General features: G+C 31.3%; 1 protein-coding gene across 1 annotated transcript in view; it reads right to left on the bottom strand.

The window, feature by feature from the left end:
- Positions 1 to 6,100: 6,100 nt before the first annotated feature.
- The window catches only part of LOC139528197 (synaptogenesis protein syg-2-like), a 32,927-nt gene continuing 16,894 nt past the window's right edge, over positions 6,101 to 22,133 (bottom strand). The window contains exons 10-22 of the mRNA XM_071324075.1: positions 20,440 to 20,739; positions 19,122 to 19,256; positions 18,093 to 18,120; positions 15,569 to 15,633; positions 15,226 to 15,253; positions 14,132 to 14,160; positions 13,627 to 13,654; positions 12,930 to 12,979; positions 12,121 to 12,148; positions 11,172 to 11,230; positions 9,753 to 9,780; positions 8,067 to 8,128; positions 6,101 to 7,276 (exon numbers count right to left, since the gene is read on the bottom strand). Coding sequence (XP_071180176.1) covers positions 7,221 to 7,276; positions 8,067 to 8,128; positions 9,753 to 9,780; positions 11,172 to 11,230; positions 12,121 to 12,148; positions 12,930 to 12,979; positions 13,627 to 13,654; positions 14,132 to 14,160; positions 15,226 to 15,253; positions 15,569 to 15,633; positions 18,093 to 18,120; positions 19,122 to 19,256; positions 20,440 to 20,739 — 896 coding nt within the window. The 3' untranslated portion in view covers positions 6,101 to 7,220. The remainder of the gene's footprint in view (positions 7,277 to 8,066; positions 8,129 to 9,752; positions 9,781 to 11,171; positions 11,231 to 12,120; positions 12,149 to 12,929; positions 12,980 to 13,626; positions 13,655 to 14,131; positions 14,161 to 15,225; positions 15,254 to 15,568; positions 15,634 to 18,092; positions 18,121 to 19,121; positions 19,257 to 20,439; positions 20,740 to 22,133) is intronic.

Genomic DNA, 22,133 nt, shown 5'->3' with positions numbered 1-22,133 from the left:
CATACAGCATGTTACTAAAAAATACATTCTATAAACCATAAATTGTACATTGTTCATGCAATAGCTGTTGATTAATAATATAATAATTGCCTTTGGTTGAGGTCAATTCGATTTTATCAACATAGAGAAGCAAATTTGAACTCGTATTTTGTCCTCGGTCAATATACTTTTCTTAGTTCAATATAATCTCTACGACCTCAAAGACAGGCTATGAAAGTATATTTTTTTCATAAATTTCATAGTGGTACAGTAACCTAAACGATTTTTTTTATTCTGATCAGATGACAGTTCAATTGAATGATTATTGGAATACCATATATATTTAGCGTCCGAATATTGTTGTATGCCTTTACATTATGTTGGATGAAAAAAACACAGATAAACATTTCAGCCTATGAAATGCAATACTTCAAAAGAATGTGGACCCAACCAATGCGGTGCTGATCGTCGAAGACTAAAAGTAAGGAAAAAGAGATCCACGAGCTATAGCGGGATTTGTAATAGAGAAATCAGGTACATGCAAAACTACTCTCTCTCTCTCTCTCTCTCTCTCTCTCTCTCTCTCTCTCTCTCTTTCTCTCTCTCTCTCTCTCTCTCTCTCTCTCTCTCTCTCTCTCTCTCTCTCTCTCTCTCTCTCTCTCTCTCTCTCTCTCTCTCTCTCTCTTTCTCCTCTCTCTCTCTTGAAATAATTCAAACCAGAAAACCAACGACCTTATGTATTACAAATCATAAATGAAAACCAAACATACTGGATAGCACCAACTTAAGGACCAGCCCATACAAGGTAGGAACAGGGTTTACCAAATACGTGTGAGTACTCAACCCTTCCAATCTGAAAGTACGCGCTGACTCTTAAAAACTTGTAACAAATAAATTCAAACTAACATAATTCAGATTCGTTGGCGTTGGAAACCAGTTAAATCACACAAATGATAAAATATTTAGACAGACGGAGATGGAACAAAAACGCCAGGAGCTATTGAACCAAATTTACTGCCTGAACTTAGCATTTGAAAAAATCCCCCCTTAACATTATCATTTTTAAATATATACGTATATTCAGTTCATATAAAAAAAATGAGAATAAATTTTTCGAAACACTAAGAATTTTCTTATTCCAGACATAGATTACCTTAGCCGTATTAGACATACAATTTTGGAATTTTGAGATCTCAATCCCCTTTCAACTTTGAACTTCTTTAGTTGTATACCTATTTTGATCTGAGCGTCACTGATGTGTCTTATGTAAACGACACGCTGGTCTGGCGTATTAAATTATAAGTCTGGTACCTTTGATAAATATGATAGACCACTTTAAAATTAAATCTACTTATTTCTATATAATTAAGGACGTTATATTTTGTAGAATGTCTCGTGAGAAATCAAAATGCCACTATTAAAACCGGGTTCCTTATTTGGTGTCCATGTAGCAAACAATTTTATTGTATTGGATTAGGGTTTATTGATCGACCGTATGGTGAAAAGGGTAAGCAATTTGGGAACATTTTTCTATTGGAACAAGTTATGTTTATGTTCCATAAGGTTTAAAATGAGAGAGATTCTGGTGGTTCTTTTTCTGTATTTTAGAAGTTGGATGTTAGATGATTGGATTAATACATGAAAGCTGCTTTTCTGCTTTCAACGATATATACACTAGTTGCCAGATTTATATATATGACGAGACCAAATTAAAAAAGTGAGACAACTTCCGATTGCCAGTCATGATATACAGTCAGTATCAGTCACACCTGATGAAAAGACCACCTGTATGAACAAAACGCTGTGTTATACAATTATAAACCATCGATTTTAGAACATGCACTTTTTAGATCTAGATTTTGCTCTCCGTATAGAGATCTCGTAATGTAGAATGTACTATGATTTGTTGTGATACAATATTTGCACTTTGGTACTAAGTGAGAAAGACGTAATAAACTTGAAAATATGAGTATTTGCAAGCAAAAACAAGGGAAAGAGTAAACATATGCTTCTATATCAAGCCAAAAAGTTGCAATTGTCTTACAGAAACTATATATCGTCATCTGTATTTCAATATGTGCCTGAATGAAGGTAAAAACGGTCAAATTCAGAAACTTTTCGTCAGTTTTTGTCTTTTTCAATTTCTTCAAGAAGAGACACTCAATCCTATCAAACTAAGTTATAGTGACTTTTTTAATCAGTCCAAGTTCTTGCTAGTACTTATGCTTACCGAAGCAATAAGCTGATCAAGGTCATGCTTACAACCAGTCCGTATTTGTTTTATTTCTTTTAAAGAGTTAGACCAATGTTACATTTCAGATAATGTACAAAAACAACCAACGATCTAATGATCTTATTTGAATCAATCATAATAACTATGCAAACACTATGATACTAAGATTATGACAACCAGATGGCTATATATGTGTTTTTGTTTTTCACAAATTAAGACTAATAATAGTTTTCATTACTTTAAATATTTATAAATTGTGTAATATTAAAAATATTTCACCCAGATTATTAATAAAACGACATAAATTAGGCCAGTAGTGTTCTCGTTTGAATTGGTTTACGTTTGTTATTTCGGGGCCTTTTATGGCCGACTATACAGAATGGCCTACGCTCATTTTTGAAGGCCGTACGGTGACCTATAGTTGATTTATATTGTGTAATTTGGTTTCTTGTGGAGAGTTGTCTCATTTGCAATCATTCCACATCTTCTTTTTATAATTATTCATGATTGGTGTTTTAGCGGTCAATGCTATATTTAGTTGCCAAATCTTACTTTTGTATTTATTTTGTAGGGGAATGCAGATATAGATTTAAAGATAGGCTGAAGGATCATTTACTTTGTTTAAGAGATGGTCAATGCTAATGAATATCATTTATTCAAAAAGTCATTACGTACATGTATTTTATCATTTCAAAATAAAAGATTGTGTATTACTCAACTATAGTTCATGCTGTAAATACAATGGTGTGTCGTATCCCTAAACTTTTGTAGCACTTTGCCTCAATCTTTATCTACAGATCAATCGGTCTCAAATAAAATCTAGTATCCGGACATATATGCTCAAAATACGTGTTAGCCTTTGGTCCCTAAGAGGAGACCTGACGAACCCGAATTTTTCGATGACGTTTTTATTTTACTTAAATATACTATCTACAATTTTTCTTTTGTAACGTTAAGCTTCTTCAATAGATATAGAATAGAGTATACGAAATAAGCAATAGAGTAAAATGTTTCAAAAACTATTAACCCGGTTAAAGGTTTTGACATAATGTTTCCCGAATTTGTTCATACTTACATTTTTGTATCTGACATTAAAAAATGACGTCATTGAAACTTTGCATTGCTTAGGATTTCTCGTGGTAAAGTAAAACAGAAAATATCTAAAACAGAAATTCAACAAATGTTTAAATCTGATAACTATATGTCTTCTTATATCTAATACTAAACAAGACACAACATAGAAAACTAAAGACAAAGCAACACGAATCCCACCAAAATTTAGGGTGATCTTCAGGTGCTCTCGAAGTGTAAGCAGAACCTGCTACACACCTGCTTCATTTTAAAACTGTTTGATAGTTCTTTCAATTGCAATCATTCTTATCTCCTTATTTAACGTTATATTTGATATTTGGTTCACTTTTGGCCCTTTGTCTATCTAAATTTTCAAGTTTCCTTCTTCAATCCCAAAATGTGATTCGAAGTCTGAATTACGGTTAATTAGGTTTTATCAGCATCTACCTATTAAGCTCATGCTGTAGTTCTGTCCGCTTGTTACTGTGGAGAATTTTTAAATGACGAGCCACATCAGGTCATGTTGACCGTCAATTCGGAGCTCAGGAATTTTCTTCTGGAGACAAAATGTGACATGTTTGATGGCAGAATGTTAACTCTTCCCAACAAACCCTTCTTTTTATGAGGAGTTAAATATAGGTTGACCACTCGGCAGATTTCTATTAATTTTACATCGTCTTTCAGTGGCATGAGATACCATTACTAGACGTTACGTAAACAACAATGTATCATCCATACTTTTTAGTTCAAATTGCTGCTACCTTTTTGGCGCTTTGCTTCTCTGAGTGTCATGATAACTGTGTGAATGACTTGTCTATGCTCTTTCAATTTATGAGTATACATAGTAAAGCTATCTTTTTTTTTATCTTAGCATTTATTGGTCTCGATTGGCATAGCTTTTCTCGTTTATGAGTTGTTTCGTAAAGTTTGTGATGTAAATATTTTTATGAGTATTTCACTCAAATCTCCTTCTAAATGGAACGAAATACAATACACGCATACCAGTATTATGTACCAAAAAAAAAACACTTGATAAGTAGGTTTTAGTGCTGTAGGATTTTTTTAAAATTTTGAATCATTTATGTATTTCGCAGTAACTGGGACGTCCAGTTTCATTGTGTAGAAGACCCATTGGAGACCTTGGCCTGTTTTCTGATTTTGGACAGATTATTTGTTTCTTTGACACAACCCCTGTTTCCATTTTCAGTTTTCTTTTATTGCGTATGAGAATAAGAACTAGATATGACCCTAAACATTCAAAAAGTTATTTTCTAATTTGCAATCATTCCACAATTCTTCATATTTACATCAAATGCTCCAGTAGATTTATCAGTCTCTGGTCAATAAGTTACTTCCCTGCAACATGTATAACATTTACGACATATCTGACATCTTCAACTATATATACATCGTCAGTAGAAATCTAGTCTTAAAAAAGGATATTCTTTAATGCATCCCTTTGGCGATATAACAAGAAATGTACTATCCGAAACTAATTTCAGTGAATTCAACATGTTCAATATCTTCGATTTTATTTTTACAAAGTCTTGAAATAAGTGTTGTTCATAGATCCATATTGGTCTTTCTGACGACAAAAAGGTAGATTGCGTTTAAAAGTGTAGAATAAAATCTTTAGAGCCGGTGATAAATCAACAGCTGTCTGTCTACCATTAGTGAATTTATCCAACATTTCGTTGTTTTGGTGATGGTCTGCAGAATAGCAAGAGAACAATAAAATTTGGTCTCGAACGCTCCTGTTGATTGGAAATGCAGAAAACAGCTTCGGCTGCATAACAATTATTCCCCTGCACTCAATTATATTCTAATAATTTATTTCTGCTACGTAGTTTACATCGTTCTTGCAGACAATTTTTGTATGATATTGCAGTGTTCGCCTGTTTTGTTTTATATAATTGAATCGAAAGACAAATAAAATTAACGGTACCAATTTTCTTGCACCAGATGCGCATTTCGACAATACATATCTGTTCAGTGATGCTCGTAGCCAAAATATTTGAAATCCAAAGCTTATTTAAAAGATGAAGAGCTATAATCCAAAAGGTCCAAAAAGTATAGCCAAATCCGTGAAAGGAATCAGAGCTTTGCATGAGGGAGATACATTCCTTAATTTATAGTAATTTCTATCATTTTGTAACAGCAAATTTTAATAACACAAACAATCCATATTTTCATGCCAGTACCGAAGTACTGGCTACTGGGCTGGTGATACCCTCGGGGACTAATAGTCCACCAGCAGAGGCATCGACCCAGTGGTAGTAATAAAATTAACGGTACCAATTTTCTTGCACCAGATGCGAATTTCGACAATACATGTCTCTTCAGTGATGCTCGTAGCCAAAATATTTGAAATCCAAAGCTTATATAAAAGATGAAGAGCTATAATCCAAAAGGTCCAAAAAGTATTGCCAAATCCATGAAAGGAATCAGAGCTTTGCATGAGGGAGATACATTCCTTAATTTATAATAATATCTATCATTTTGTAACAGCAAATTTTAATAACACAAACAATCCATAAATTTGTTAATGAAAGATAATTCACATCTTTACTATCGATCGGTGCAATTAGTTTGAATTGTTGATAATGTCATTCTACCTCGTTTAATTGGGTAGATTATGGAAACTAATAGAACAGTTTTTTTACCATTTTTATCAAAAAAAGTCATTTAAATAATGCTACAAACTCAAAGCATACATTTTGTTTTATTGTAAAAACACGACATATTACAATGGATAATAATTAGACACTATATTAAAACAAGGTTTTCATCTTTACAAAATCATTACTTTATAAATCATAATAAAATACATGGCATAATACACACATAAAACACAAAACACAAAAATACCGACTTCCCAGGACAATTCTAAACAGAACGTTCCTGGGCGAATGGCAAAGTCTAAAGTTAATAATCATCACATGAATAGATAGCAACTGTCGTTAAACATGCATTTTGTAATGGAGAAAATAATGAATTTAACCTGGTTTTATAGCTAGCTAAACCTCTCACTTGTACGGCAGTCGCATTTTTTTTTTATTATATTGACAGCGTTTTGTGAACAGAACAAACAATTATAATATGTCAAAATTTAAGAAATAGAGGAACATCAAACTACACTATGTATATATGACAAACAAAAACAATTATGGCAACAAAGAAACACAAACTTAATATGAACAAAGACAAAACTATTGCAAATGCAAATTTACTGGCGACATAAAACAGATATGTTTTATTGTTATGCATAAACAAATAAATAATAATAATAAACTAGGGAAAAAATGCACTATTACAGTGTTCATTCACTTCATAACGTTGGCAAAAGTACATTGCAGTTCAATATTGGTTGTTACTAATTGCGCAGATATTTTACCATCATTATAAACCTATTGCACCAATAGTTATAGATTATCGTTGATCATCTCAACAAGATTAATTTTCTTGCTTAAGCCGGGACGGCGAAAGCGAGAAAAGCAATCGAGTTGAGATGACCAATTCTAATCTGTTTATCGCTATTTTACCTATGACGACCTTGCCAATTTCATTAGCAAAGCCACGTGCCTCCTTAGTTTCTAGCGATAATTGTCCATCTCAAGCGAGTAGCATGATAAGAAAAATTATCACAAAAAAAGATCAAAGAAAAAATGCACAAAAAGCGATAATGGTGAATATCATATTGTGTATACTTGCATAGTATTATGAAGCTTTTATAATATGATAATCTGCAAGAGACAATGTTACTACTTTCAGTAGACTTCAAATTTTAAATTCAAATTATTTTTTAAACTGTTTATTTTTTTTTTAAATTTACATAAATTCTATTAGTGTTCATTTCAATTAAATTATTCAAGATTATTTTTATTAGTTTGTAGTTAAAGTATCAGACATTGTTAATTGATATAGATAGTTGCAAATTTTACTCTGCTGGTTTGACGTTTACATATTCCGATTTTTGCTTGCTATTTGAGAGGTCTGAAAATAAATATTAGAAAGAATATATTACGGAAAAATGTTTTATGAAAATAAGAAAGTGTTGTGTACATGTATAATGGCAATTCAAACAACAGTAACTATTCATTAGACAACGAAGAAGAATAAGCATTAGTGCGTATTAAGTCTACCAGATACAGTGTACTAGTAATTCCAAAGAACAAACACTTTTGAAAAGAAAACCGATGACACAAACCATGATATGTTGATACTTTTTTAAATAAATTGTATATTTATTGAAATTGTTGTAAGTTTTAAAAAGACTTTAAAACTATTTCCAATCAATTATGTCATATTGCTGTTTGTTTAATCAAAATAAAAAATTAAGGTTTTTTTCTGGCTATTCGAAATAATATAGAAAATGTTGTGCAATTTTAATATAACCTGCTACGCGAGTTATTCAGTGAGCATCGCATTTATTATGTTATGTCTTCATGAACATAAAGAAATATTACAGCCATTCTTTAGATAGATTATCACCAATGTGTTGCCATTCAAAAGTAAACCCACAACAACATTTTGAGAGTAATACATGTATATATTGGTATTTGAATACTGTTTTGCAAATAAGACATTCAATTCACTTAATTTTCCGAGTATGTGGTCTTTGTCGTATTCAGAATCGCTTAAAACATTGAAATATATTCCAATGAAGTTGAAAGGTAATGCGTGAAACATTAATACATGTCTTGCAATGCAATTACCAACAATTCATTTTGTTCTTAAAGGACGAGTTCGTTACCTTCTTCAAATAACAAATTTTTCAACATACCATTTTCTTTCAAATCTGTATTTTCGTACGCCCTTCTAGGAACATCATATATCTGTCTGGTGCTAAAAATATTGAAGATAAACAACCATAATATTTCTATAAGGGAGACTTGCTGGTTCGATCATTTCTATGTGAAGAAGTGAAGTAATATATGCGTTTAAGGAGATTTGAAATACACCAGAGGGAATTAACACATTATTGGTTGGTCACTGGGTTGAACGCATATATCATATCAAACATGAAAAGATGAAAGAACAGAAACTGTTAAGTCTATCTCATATCTTAACTGACATATAGAAATTAACAGTAATCTTTGGTTTTGAACAAGACTTTACGACAAATGAGATGATTTAAGATTTCCAATTGTGAATTTTCTCCCGGCTGATATGAAATGACAACATCAATTTTCTTTCATGACTTTCTGGTTACAGAGTGGTGCTTTCTAGGTACAAATTAAATCAAAAGTTCCAAGTATTTAAGGTCTAATCACCCCTTATAAAATTTTGCTGACGTCTTAGTTAGTTAACCGTTACAGATAATCTGTTTCATTTAGGACGACGAATATGTTCATTTTGTCGTTGCCACAAACATGTCCATTTTTTCTCGAATGAAACTTATTATTCCTTTTAAAATTGTTATTATGTCTGTTTAGTTCACGCATCATTGTAAATATAACGGACTTGATGAGACTGTCATCAAAGGGAGATGTTTAGCACTATAAAACCAACTTTTATCCACCATTTTCTACATTTGAAAATGCCTGTACCAAGTCAAGAATATGACAGTTCTTGTCCATTCGTTTTTTATGTGTTTTGTCATTTGATTTTGCCATGTGATTATGGACTTTCCGATTAGATTTTCCTCAAAGTTCAGTATTTTTGTGATTATACTTTTTACCGAGTTAGACTTATCACCAGGTTTGTGCTAACATGACCCATACTACAAAGAGCACCGGATGAGCAGGATTTGATTAACCTTCCAATGCATCTGAGATCAGCCATAGTTTTTGATGGGGTTCGTGTGCTCTTTACTTTCTATTTGGTTTTTTTTTTTGTATATTCATGATGTTGTTCTTTTTATCTAATTGTTTTTGATATGACATTTTCATTTATCTTGTTGACTAATGAGTTTGAATGTACATTTGTGTTTCCCCCTTTTAATAAGATAAGTTTAATATAACTTACAAATGTAAATCTTTAGTTCTTTGTTTACCTCGTTTAATCGATATCAATCAGACATAACAAATTGCATGATGTTTGATTTGTCCTTCAGGCTTCAAATATTAAAACCAAACCAAAATATCGACCTTTGCATTGTGAAGTCTATCCCATCTGCGTATTACCTTTTTTTGGTTTTTCCAGTTTGTTTTATTTTTTATTAATTTTTTTTTGCAGAGGGAGTATTGTAAGGATGAGGAATACTTTTTTTCATAAAAATTTGTTCAAATGCTACTGTCCATATCCTTTTTCTTTTTTCTTTTTTCTTTTTCTATCAATTCGTATATACCAGTTTATTCTAAGATTCGATTCGTACCTTCAATTATCTAAAGGCAATGAAGAGTTTGTATTGTTCTGTTATTTATCTACTCAACATCGACAACAAATCCTTCTTCTATATAAAGTCAAATTTTGTAGAGAAAGATCAAAAGAAATTAGTGATATTTATATAATTTGATAATTCAATTACCTGTCTGTTTGGTCGCCAACGACATTTTCTGAAATAAAAGCAAAAAATCTTAGTCAGTTAAATATACAATTTTTTACTTACATTTTTATCTCCATGATTAAAAAAGTCAGAATATGTTACAATACAAATTAGATCTAGAATCTTCTTAGTATAAAGTAAAATTCCAGCATTCGTTAGTATGAATTTCTATGTTGTTTAAAATTACAAAATGTAACAAATATCGATGTATGAGAACGAAAACCTTGCAATTACACTACATGCATATTGCAAAATAACAAAAATACCGAAGTCTGAGCGGAAATTCCCTAATAGAGGAGAGTAAGACCAGAGGCACATTAAAACTCATTAATAGAAAATAAACAGACAACACCATGGCTAAAAACGGAAACAGACCAATCGACAAACAATAGTCCAGATAACACAACATAGCAAAATAAAGACTTAGCAACACGAACCCAACACATACTGGGGGTGATCTCTTGTGCTCTGGAAGTGTAACCCGAGCTTGCTCCACACTCGGCTAGTTGCTTAGCTTATTACTAACCTATAACGAAGTCTAATTCGAGATGTCACATTCGGGTAAAGGGAACGGAATTTAAGTTACTACTTTGAGAACATATCCGTTACCATCAGTGAAACGGGTATCCTATAACGGTCAAACAACTCGTGATGACGTCCGTAAAATTCATGAAGAAATGAATCTTACTTCCTCACTTGGAACTCTTGGTTTAATAACTTCCTTGTGAGCAGCAACACTCGAACAAGGAAAGCGTGATAGGAAATACAACCCTATTGTATCAATTGAGAAATATATCATGTAAAATGTAAATGGCAAAATAAAAAGCTCAAACCAAGCAATCGAATGGGTAACAACTGTCATTTCCTGACTTGGTACAACTATATTTCTAACTTTTAGCACCACCATTTCATCTACTTAGAATATACGGTAATTCAGATCCGGATAAACATTCTACTATAAGACCCTGCCTATTTTACGAAAAAAAGTAAATAATAAAAATACCAAACTCCAAGGAAATTCAAACGGGAAGTCCTTTATCAAATGGCAAAATCAAAAGCTCAAAGAAATCAAACGAATGCATTTGGAAAATAATGTTCCTGTTTTGGTACAGATATTTCCTTAACCTCTCAGTTATATGACAGTCACATACACTTTTATTAAATTGACAACAATGTGTGAACAAAACAAACAGACAAGAAGCATTCAAGAATATATTTATCAATCGCATGAACCAAACACATACATTATTTCTGAGTCGACATGAAACTTGCTATATCTGTACCACAATTCATACAAATCCATACACCAGTGTGTTGGGAAACTAATCGGTCCATCAATCTCGGATTGTGACCGTAAATTTATTCAAATGATTGATATGATTAATAAACTAGTATGTATACCTGTTTGTTGTAGAGTCATTTCTTCATATTTTTGTCCTCTTGCATCGTTATCTCTAACCCTGAAACATCAGTAATATTTTGGTTCAAATTCACTTGTTCTCATAACAAAATATTCAACAGTTGTTTAACTAACCTCGTTTGTTTCAATTTTTACAGCCCTTCTTTTCAAATTAGCAAATCTGAACGTTAAACTGGTGATTATATTTGCAGTATGATATTTCGTGAAAAGGCTAAATGACTAAATGAATTCTCATAATTATTTGCTTGTTTGTGTTCAATTTTAATAAATGAACAGCAATGTACAGTTGGGATTGTATACTTTTTCAGTTGAATGCTGGCTTTGATTTTATGCATGTTTATGGACTTTCTCTTTTTTCATTATTTTTTGTTATTAACTACAATTTTATACTAATGCTACTAATTAAGAAAGCCATACATACAATCGGAAATAACAGTCTGAACGAAAGTACTACGATGTACGAATTTCTTGATGAAATTATCGATTTACCTAATATATCTGCTTATATTTGGTGACGAGAAGAGAGAGGTTTTCTGCCTTTATTTTCAAATGAAGAATTTATATATAACTGATATAGCAGAAAGACAAGTATATGTTTGTATATTGACAGCATAGATAGTGAAAGGAGGTAGTCTAGAATGTCTGCAATTCTATGTATAATGTTGAATTACTTGTAAGGATTTCAATTAATAAGAACTAGGCTAGTGCCGAAAACATAATGCATTTTTCAATCTTAAGTCAGTATTTCTATAAGTGCTAGATAATTTACAAATACACTATAGGAATACCATTCTTCTAAAGATTTCATGCGTTTGCGCAAAATGGCAACTTTAGCATGGTGTTGTAGAATATATTTTTCATAACCTTAATTAATTAACAAGCAGTTTAAATTAATAATTCGCAGTAAGTATAAGTGACAAATAAATTTACCTGCTTATTTCAGGTCTGTTTTCATTTTCTACAATCATGAACATTTCGAAAATAAAATAACTAATCTACGCAATTAAAATTATTTATTTTTTTATCAAAATGGCATTACCGTTTTACCATTATAGCTTGCTGTTCGGTTTTAGTCATGGCTCTGTGTTGAAGACCGTACTTCTCCCTATAATGGTTTACCTTCATAAATTGTGACTTTGATGGAGAGTTGTCTCATTGGCATTAATACCACATTTTCTTATATCTATTGTTCAAAACTACAAATATATCCTCGTCTCATAGATCATAATCATCATCCTAGAATCCACTAATTGATGCACTTAAGTTTTAAAATCTCTAATTTGTAGTTTTTGTATATTATATGTCGTTGTATATCCCTTTATCCTTAGATGTGGTTATTGTTTGTTCCTTTCTATAACTTTTATACTTCTGGTCCTCTCATTATGTTACATAAATAAAAACAAACATGACATAATCATATTTGCGTCTATCTCTTAATTTCTCATGTCTCATTTTGATATAATGTTTGGGAACTGCATATAGTATAAACTGACCTATCGCGATACCCGAGGTCAGTGTTTTGTGTGAATTAAAGTTGATTTGTTATAAATTGTCTCATGCATTAATTGATGCAAAATTTTAGACTACATGAAGAAAGCGTTTTGTAAAGTAAATGTTTCTTAAATGAAAATACAAAAATAACTCGATATATTTTATTGAAGTGGTAGCACAAATTTAAATGTTGTGATTGCAAATTATAATTTCGTCTTTTATAGAAACTTCCTTCTACAAGTATATACCTAATTCAGGAGCACCATTTCCAAGGTGGAGACTCATATCCATATAAGCTCTAATTAGAAGATAAAAACATTTCAATATCTGTTTTCTTAATCAAAGAATTGGATTGTTAAAGAATATTTTAATTTTAATTTCTTATGTGATTTGTATAAATATGATACATTTTGCGGTCGTCATTCTGTTAAGGTTATTATTATCAGGAGTACCGAGGATCATCCCCCGGTTATAGATTGGATCTGTTTTGCTCAGACGTTAGTTTTCTATGTTTTTTTTTTTTTTTTTGTACAGTTGTGTGTCCTTTGGTTGTTTTTTCTTCTCTTTATATCATGGTGTTGACGGTTTATTTCGACATAAGAGTTTGGATGTGTCTCCTCTTATTTGAAAAAGAAAAAATCTTTGATGATAAAATCTTCTTAGTTGCATGATCATGTCATCTTATATTATAGAAATAAAACTGCTATTTTGAACCGTTATTGTTTTGATAACAAACTTGTAAGGAATCCTTATGTTACAATCTTGATTATAACCATGTTGTGGTTGTATTGTCGCTGGTTTCGTTGACTGAACCATATTTTTACTTACAGTCTAAGATAAACATGATTTTGTTTTATCTATATTTTTTTTTTATGTTTTTTTTCCTCATAATTTCAAAATATTGCATGTATACCAGAAAGATTAAACTATGATTACAGATTGTACCTGTTTCCAAATACGTTGTTGACTTTATCTGAAATAAAATCAAATTATGCAATCAATATAAATGTATTACTAAGATGATACATTATTTTTTGCAACTAATCGTATTTGACTGAAAATTGATAGATACATGACAATTTATATTTGATGTTGAATTTATCAATGTTTCGGATATGTTTCTATTTCGTTTTATCATGCCACCGTTTGAATATGTCACAAAAAGTTATATGTTTTACAAATTACGTATTTGTATTATTTTGGTTAAATCATTTTGATTACAAGGGCAGACATTCGATTGTGTAAAACCTCACCAAAGATACCATGCTTCTTATTTAGTTCTTAATATGTTCGAATCAAATTTTCAAATCCAAATCAAAAATAAGTAAATCAGCATTTGAAACCAAACATTACACAAAATTGCGCTACATCAAATTGATCATCAAAACTAGATTGACTGATGAATCACAAATATTTAGAACAACATTCTGATTTTATAAAAATAATTTACCTGTTTCGCTAGCATCAATTTGTAAATGTCTGAAAAATATAAATAGTATATCAATCAATTTTAAGTAGCTTCTTCCTCATATAAACAGAAAACAGGAGGAAACAACTATTTACCAGTTAATGAATAAAATATTTGTTTTGTTGTCCAAGTAAATAATAGGATTAAAATCTTATACGGCAAATTTGTATTTCGTCGACAAAAGACACACCAGCGATGCTTAAATAATAATAAAAAAAGATGAAAGGTTTAAAATTAAGTACAAAGTTAAAAGCATGGAGGACCCAACATTTTGTCCAATGCTCTTCCACTTTGTACTTGTTTGGCTTTATAACTATTTTGATCTGAGCGTCACTGAAAAGTTTTATGTAGACAAAACGCGCGTCTGGCGTATTAACTTATAATCCTGGTACCTTTGATAACTATTTGAAAGGTTTTGAAAAATATGGATATCATATTTCAAGTTATTAATCAAGCATATTTGTGATATTTCAATCAACTGATAGGGCTTTTAAGCGAAGTTAGATAAGAAAACTTTCTTTGCACAATAGTTTGTTGGTACATGTAATTTGTGCCTATTCAAAGTTCTTGAAGATATTGAAACTAATATCCTATAACATGTATAAAATGCTATAGAAACGAATTATAGTTTATCGTTTTGTAAATGCATCTTTACGATCATACACAAGTAAATTCATTTCCATTTTCGCTTTTCAATATTCATAAATCAGACATTTATTTTGATTCATATCAACAATTTGATGCAAAATCTATCCAGAAGGTATTTTTTAAAACACTAATTAATGCACCCAAACAAATATCAACAGAAATGGATTCACCATAAAACGTCAAGTGCACGAATTTAAGAAAACAAGTGAAAGAAATTTTAACATTGGTTTTATCTCCATTTTAACATTATTGAGCTCATGAAGTTCATATGATACTAACTATGTACTAGTGACGTCTATCAAAAAGGAACACTACAGGCAAATGTTAGTCTCTTCGTGCATAGGCGAGAAAACTTGATATTTACTGCATATATAGTCATTTCGAATATTTGAACAACTTTTTAATTGTTATAAAAAAAAATCATTTACCTTCCAGTAATTGTCTCCTCAACCTCATCTGTTAATATAATAAATTTATTGATTATGTCGATGTTTTTGCTAATATATATTGATATTTGAATGCCGTTTACATTTGAGGTACATTGGTACGGACTGATTCACATAAATTTCTTCACACAAGAGCCTTCAAAACTTTCTTGATATTGACTTTCATAGTATAAAGCAATGCGTGTATTCTTTAAGGTTCTAACAATAGTATGACTAATCACTGTTTGTCAATTGCAGCAACTATATATAAATACAAAACCTTGTTTCGTAGAATCGAGAGCAAACGGTTAATATTTAATAGAAATTGAAATCAAATCTAACTTACTTTGTAAATTTAACTCAAAAGAACCATTATTATGCTGATTAAAGGTATTGTCATTGCTATTGTTCCTGTAAAGAACAAAACGAGGTACTTAACGCATCATGCAATCATTTAAATTTAGAAAACTTCTACGGTATGCTACGATAGAAATAAAACCAATGTTTTGAATTACAAAAAAGTCACAAAACACCTGGATGCAGTTGTCCCTTAAAATTAGATTTTCATTTATTATTATTTTTTTCATATAAAGACATGTACAATTGAAATTATTTACTGATAAATTAATATTGTAATCGTTGAACACAAAAACATCAGTAATTTAAACATCAATACACCTTTTCTATACATCCGTGTCTTTCAAATATTCGGCTTTGCTTGTTTCTGATGGAACAAAATCCAGAAAATCGCTTTGCACAAATTCAACTTATAATGTGTTGTTTTCATTTGTTATATTCTCACTTTATAAATCTACAAACCATTAGTTAACAAAGATGACAAGGCAATGGTCTCTCAGGCAAACATTGACCTCGTTGATTTGTTTTTCATTTTAAGATTCTTTTTTGATACTTTAGGTAGACAAGTGGGCTGAGTCGGATAGAAATCGACCTTGTGCAAGTGCACGTATATATATATATACATTCGCATGTATGAGACTTTGATTGACCTTGAAACATTCAAATACGAAGTAAAATCACAAAAATACTGAACTCCGAGGAAAATACAAAAACAAAAGTCCTCAATCAAATGGCAAAATCAAAAGCTCAAACACATCAAACGAATGGATAACAACTGTCATATTCCTGACTTGGTATGGGCATTTTCTTAAGTAGAAAATGGTGGATTAAACCTGGTTTTAAAGCTAGATTAACCTAGCTCTCAGTTGTATGACAGTCGCATCAATTTCCTTAATATTGACAACGATGTGTGAACAAAACAAACAGACATATAAGGTAGAAATGTCAAAAATAGGGGTACAACAGGGAACACTGTGTTATAATCTTAATCACTATCAAAACAAACACATATGTAACAAAGAAGCACAAAATGTCATTTAGACCAAGCACATTAGCAAAAAACAGTGTCAAGAATACACAAATAGATAATAATAACACAATTTTCAAACAGCTACAGACTTTTCTTTAGAGATTTTTTGAACCCGAAATAATGTAAACAGATGTATTCATATTCATTTGCCTAAGGTCGATTTCTATCCGACGCAGCTCAAGTATCTTAACTGTGTATAACTCTCCTGTGGTTTTTTTTTAATTTTATTTCTTATTTTTTTTTTTTTTTTGTATTTGAGCCTTCCTGATCGAGAACAGCGCTTCTGTTGTGAAATGATATGTAATATTCCTGTTCTTAATTTTGTGTTGATTATATTAAAATTCCTTCAAGTAAAGTACACTTTATATTGAATTGGCTTTTATGTATATGTTCCTTTTGGTCACAACCTTAACAATTATCATATATTCAAGTGTAACACAACATTTGCATTCAAGTTTTTGAATTACAGCGTTCCATATCAAGTTCAATCAATTTATAAAGGCCTATTTTCGATTGTATGAAGAGGCAAATCCTCCATTTACGGGAATTGATAAATAGGCACATATCATAGGAACATAATTATACACTTCAACATGTTCAAGATAGTATTTCAACATGTTTAATGTCATTTCAAATAGATATAATCTTTGATGAAAGCTAAACAAAAAAGGTAATAGAAGGCATTTAGATGTACCCGGCCACGTCCACTCTGTGTTTTTGTTAGATGAATTCCTATTTGCATCCTTCTGATGAGTTCAGCCTTTTTCAACTGATTTTTATAGTACGTTCTTATGTTGTACTGTTACACCACTGTCCCAGGTTAGGGGAGGATTTGGATCCTGCTAACATGTTTCACCCCGCCATATTCTGTATGTATGTGCCTGTCCCAAGTCAGGAGCCTGTATTTCAGTGGTTGTCGTTTGTTCATGTGTTACTTATTTGTTTTTCGTTCATGTTTTGTACGTAAATAAGGCAGTTAGTTTTCTCGTTTGAATTGTTTTACATTTGTCATTTCGGGGTCTTTTATAGATGACTATACGGTATGGCCTTTGCTCATTTTAAAGGCCGTACGGTGACCTTTAGTTGTTAAGTTCTGTGTCATTTGGTCTCTTGTGAAGAGTTGTCTCATTGGCAATCATACCACATCTTCTTTTTTATATTCAATGACAGAGGGGAATAAGGCTAATATAAAGAATTGTAGGCATATCAATTGCACTTGACAGCTTCATTTTCACTACTTTTTGCATTTATCTTACAGCTATAAATAGTTAGACTTTATGCTAATTTTATAGCAGGGAAGTGTATCAATTCCGCGAGAAGTGTTGAAATGTTATGCATTATTCAAGACATTTTTTTAATGAAACGGGAATATTTCTCGAAATGTTGGGTTTATTTCTTGCTTTCCTGATTTATTTCAAAAATGAATTTAAAGCCCACAATATCTTAAATGTTTTAAATATGTTTATACCTCTATTATACTTACACCGATTGTTTTGCCTGTCTTTTGAAACCTAAAACAATATCAAAATATAAAAAGACCCTACTGCCATTAAAAATCTTTCACCTTTCATTTGTATGTAAATAAAATGTGTTTGGTTTTTCTTACTGTTCGACTTTTTTCAAATAAAACATTTCTATTGGTAGTATTATGGGAAATATGGCACAAGTTTATACATTAACAGGATTTAGTCCCTAACACAAAAAATATTCCTTAAGAGTTATGATGAAAAACGACTGATATTTTTGACGGGAAAAAATGACGGATACGATGCGTCTGTGTTTCAAAACACTGGAGACATTTTAAGCTGTTTTTGATCTGATGATAACAGAATGAACGTATGATCTGTATAGTTTTGGATTGCGTTCCATTTCCGAATGTGACATTTTGATTTAGTCTTGATTTACATTGCAGGTGATGCATACATAGCAGTAGATTGTATCTAATTCGATAAGATTTTTTTTTTCTTACTTTTTTTACTCACTTCTCTTCAACTCCGTGCTTTATTCGTCCTTTTAAAGTCGAACGACACTTACAGTTTTTTTGTGGAAGAAACGCGAGTCTTGTGCTCGAAGTTATTATGGTATCATGAATGAGATCGTGCTACTTTTTTTATATCGTCTAATATTTGAACATCGCTTCACTGACGTTGTCTATAATTCACTAGACATCATTGCTTTTGAAATATGCAGACCTTTTAAAGGTAAATTGAACATCGAAAATTTAAGTGAAGAATATTTTGTTCCAGAGAAAATGCACATACGTGTACATAAGATTCTTTTTAATTGATAAATCTTATATATTTACGAAAATTATGGTTTTTAATATTTCAATAGTCAGACAAAATTGATTTTTAACACAGAACATATTTTACATTTGGAATTAATACCAAATTATCAAGTTACGACAAAAACATTCCTTCATGATTGAAGACATGCACTGAAGAGGATCCAACAGTTGCATTCCCATTTAAAAGTATTGAATTCAGTGCAATATGATCTGATATAACTTTACCAATTATCCAATGCTTCTTACGGATTAAGAACACTAAGGAGATAACAATAATTAGAATTCCTCCTACACTAAGCATGGCAATACCAGCATGCACTGAACCATTATTTCCTTCCTGTTTTATGCTGTTGGTCTTGACTGTAAATAATAAAGCTCAAAACCAAAAACTTACAACATGTTACAATTCAATATAACAGATCATTGGATTCTTGTATGTGTATATGTGACGTCAATAACAAGTTCTAGCTGAAATGCTTTCATCTTTGAAATATATCCGAATTTTGGTAATATCTGTCATTTATCCTTCTCTGGAGACAATTCAAAGCTCCAAAACGACGGGTGTCACGTTTTAGAAAGGGTTTGGTTACCATTCCGGAGCACCTCAAATCTCTACAGTTTTTCGTTGAGTTCGTGTTGCTGAGTCTTTATCTTTTTTTCCAGAGATTAGACATGTCAAAAGGAAACATTTTGTTCTTAAATTTTAAATGAATTCCGTTCTTGTTTGTATTGGAAATCATTATGCAATATCTGAATTGTGAGTAAATGTACTTAAAAAAACAATTTCAACTTTTCTATCATACGTAAAATCGAGCCATATGATACCAAAGGTATAACAAAAAATCATGAGTCGAAAAAAAACGACAAAACAGTGACAAATAAATAACAACAATAAAAGTACGATCATCTGTCTTTTAAACAATATGCACTGTTTTCATCTGGCTGAATTATTTTTGTATTTCATTCTTTCTTTATGCTTATCGTGCTTGTTGTTTGGCCCCTTTTGACGAAGCCGACTGATATTTTCCTACATCAGACATAATGCAGATTATATCTTTTTTATTATTATTATTTTATTGTAAACTGTGCAATCTCTTTTTAGTTTTATCAAGTCGTGTGTAGTGTTTATGTTTTCGGTCTTTGGATCATCATCAGGTAATCAAGTCAGTTATCGTAATTTTGCAGTAAAAAGTCGCAAATTGAAATGCTTACATGCATTGGTCTTTTAAAGAACAAATTCACTACACTATTTACAATGTATAATGAGTTTTTATTGTGTTTGGAGCTAATGCGTACTTATTTTCACATGAATGTTGAGTTAACATTCGTTAATTATTTAAATCATGGTTCATTTTACAATTTTCTTCTAGCATATTTTTTTTGGTCAAAAATTTTAAAAGTTGATTCGAATAATACCTGGATAGATTTTACAATGTCGACAAAATATTTTAACTTTTTGATCTTAACATCGACAACTGTAGCATTACCTTCCTGGTGGGGGCAACTAAATGTTACAGTCAAAACACATAAAAGACTAACTTACTATCGAAATCAGTTATGCACTTAGACGTTTCTGAGACAGATATACCCTTTGCATTCGATGCTAAGATGCGAACGCTGTAATTTGTTTCTGGCAATAATCCATTGAAGACAAAATTGAGAGTTGTTGATTCCCCTAAATCCATTACAGGTCTAGATCTCGTTATGTTTCTTTTCTGTAGTGATATCCAGTATTCAACAAAAAATGTTTGTTCTCGTCCACCATTAAATTCAGACACCCATGAAACGTGAAGAGAATTTGTCTTACAAAAAATATTGATGTGTACAGGCGCTGTAGGAGTTGCTTAAAATAAAAAAAAATCCTATATAAAATAAAAACTGAAAATAAAATCTTATCAAAGAAGCATATATTTGATTTTACTTTTGTATGCTTCCCATCGTAGGTAGCAGGCGCATTAAGTATTACCTTTGACCGCCCGCTTTTCAGTCCATCCATCTTTCTGTCCGTCCCATTTTTGTTACCACACTATAACTTAAGTTTGTCTCATACCTCATGCAACCTTCAGGATATTCATTCGAATGTGTGCAGTAAACGTATTACGGTACTAAACTCATGCCGCTTTATAACTTCGAAAAATGCAGTTGTTTCCGTTACCACACTCTTACTTACGTTTTTCTCGTCCAAATTTTACGAAACGTATACCTCAACACTCAAAGTTTCTGTTGTAAGGAATTTGGAATACTACCTTGACATAAAATATTACTTCTGATGTGGGTCTTTTGGTTGTCAGGAAATTAACGACTAGCGGGAAACTCAAAGGAACATGTTATAAGAAGAAACACTTCATCTGCCAAAGCTAAATTGTTTGAAAATGTTCCTGAAATTAGGAATACTGCATTGACAAGATATATAACTTCATATACGAATCTGTTTTCCTTATAAAACTGAAGACGATGAAAAACAAATAAGAATTGTATAACGAGAAACTCAGCATCCAAGTTTTAACATTTCAACATAGAAAGGATACATCAGAACTTATTTTTCCATTATAGCGATATACTTACACATATTTATGCCGACATTCCAATAAGTGTGTAACATATGTCCCAGCTCGAGACTATTGAATTTAATTTTTATAGCTCGAGGTTTCCGAGCCTTTTAAATTTAACTGTTGAGATTGGAGATATATCGTTATACACGGGTAATGGTATTGAAATCTGATTCTCTAATGATTTGTGTCAATTTATTTAAAAGATTTACAGTAAGTCATGTTCTTTTTATGTGGCCTCATCAGGTATGATCGCCTTTTTCATGACATTACAATAGAAAGTTCAGCAGAAAACAAGACAATTGAACATCATAATTAAATTTCGACCAATTGTTTGACGAGAATAGTAATTTTAGGTGAGGATGATAATGTTTTTACAGTCGTTTGAGAAATAATATAAAAAAAGAAAACTACGTTAAAAGTAATCGAGCAAGATTTTATGGATAAAGGTTCTACGATGACTTTACAAGAGGTGTGCAAGTAATAGAATATGCATGATTAGAAGGAGACGGTGATCTTCTCGACACACTTTTAGTTCATTCGATGCCGTATATTTTCACTTCCAATTTGTTTCGCTGTATATATCCTAGAGATTGTATTTTACATAGTGTTACTAGTTAAACAAAGTTATAGTCTCAACTAATAAACCCCTCGAGCAATGGTATAAGAGGGAAAGTGGACACTTTCG

This window comes from Mytilus edulis, chromosome 6 (genome assembly GCF_963676685.1).
Source record: "Mytilus edulis chromosome 6, xbMytEdul2.2, whole genome shotgun sequence".
NCBI lineage: Eukaryota > Metazoa > Mollusca > Bivalvia > Mytilida > Mytilidae > Mytilus > Mytilus edulis.
This window is presented reverse-complemented; position numbering and strand designations above follow the sequence as displayed.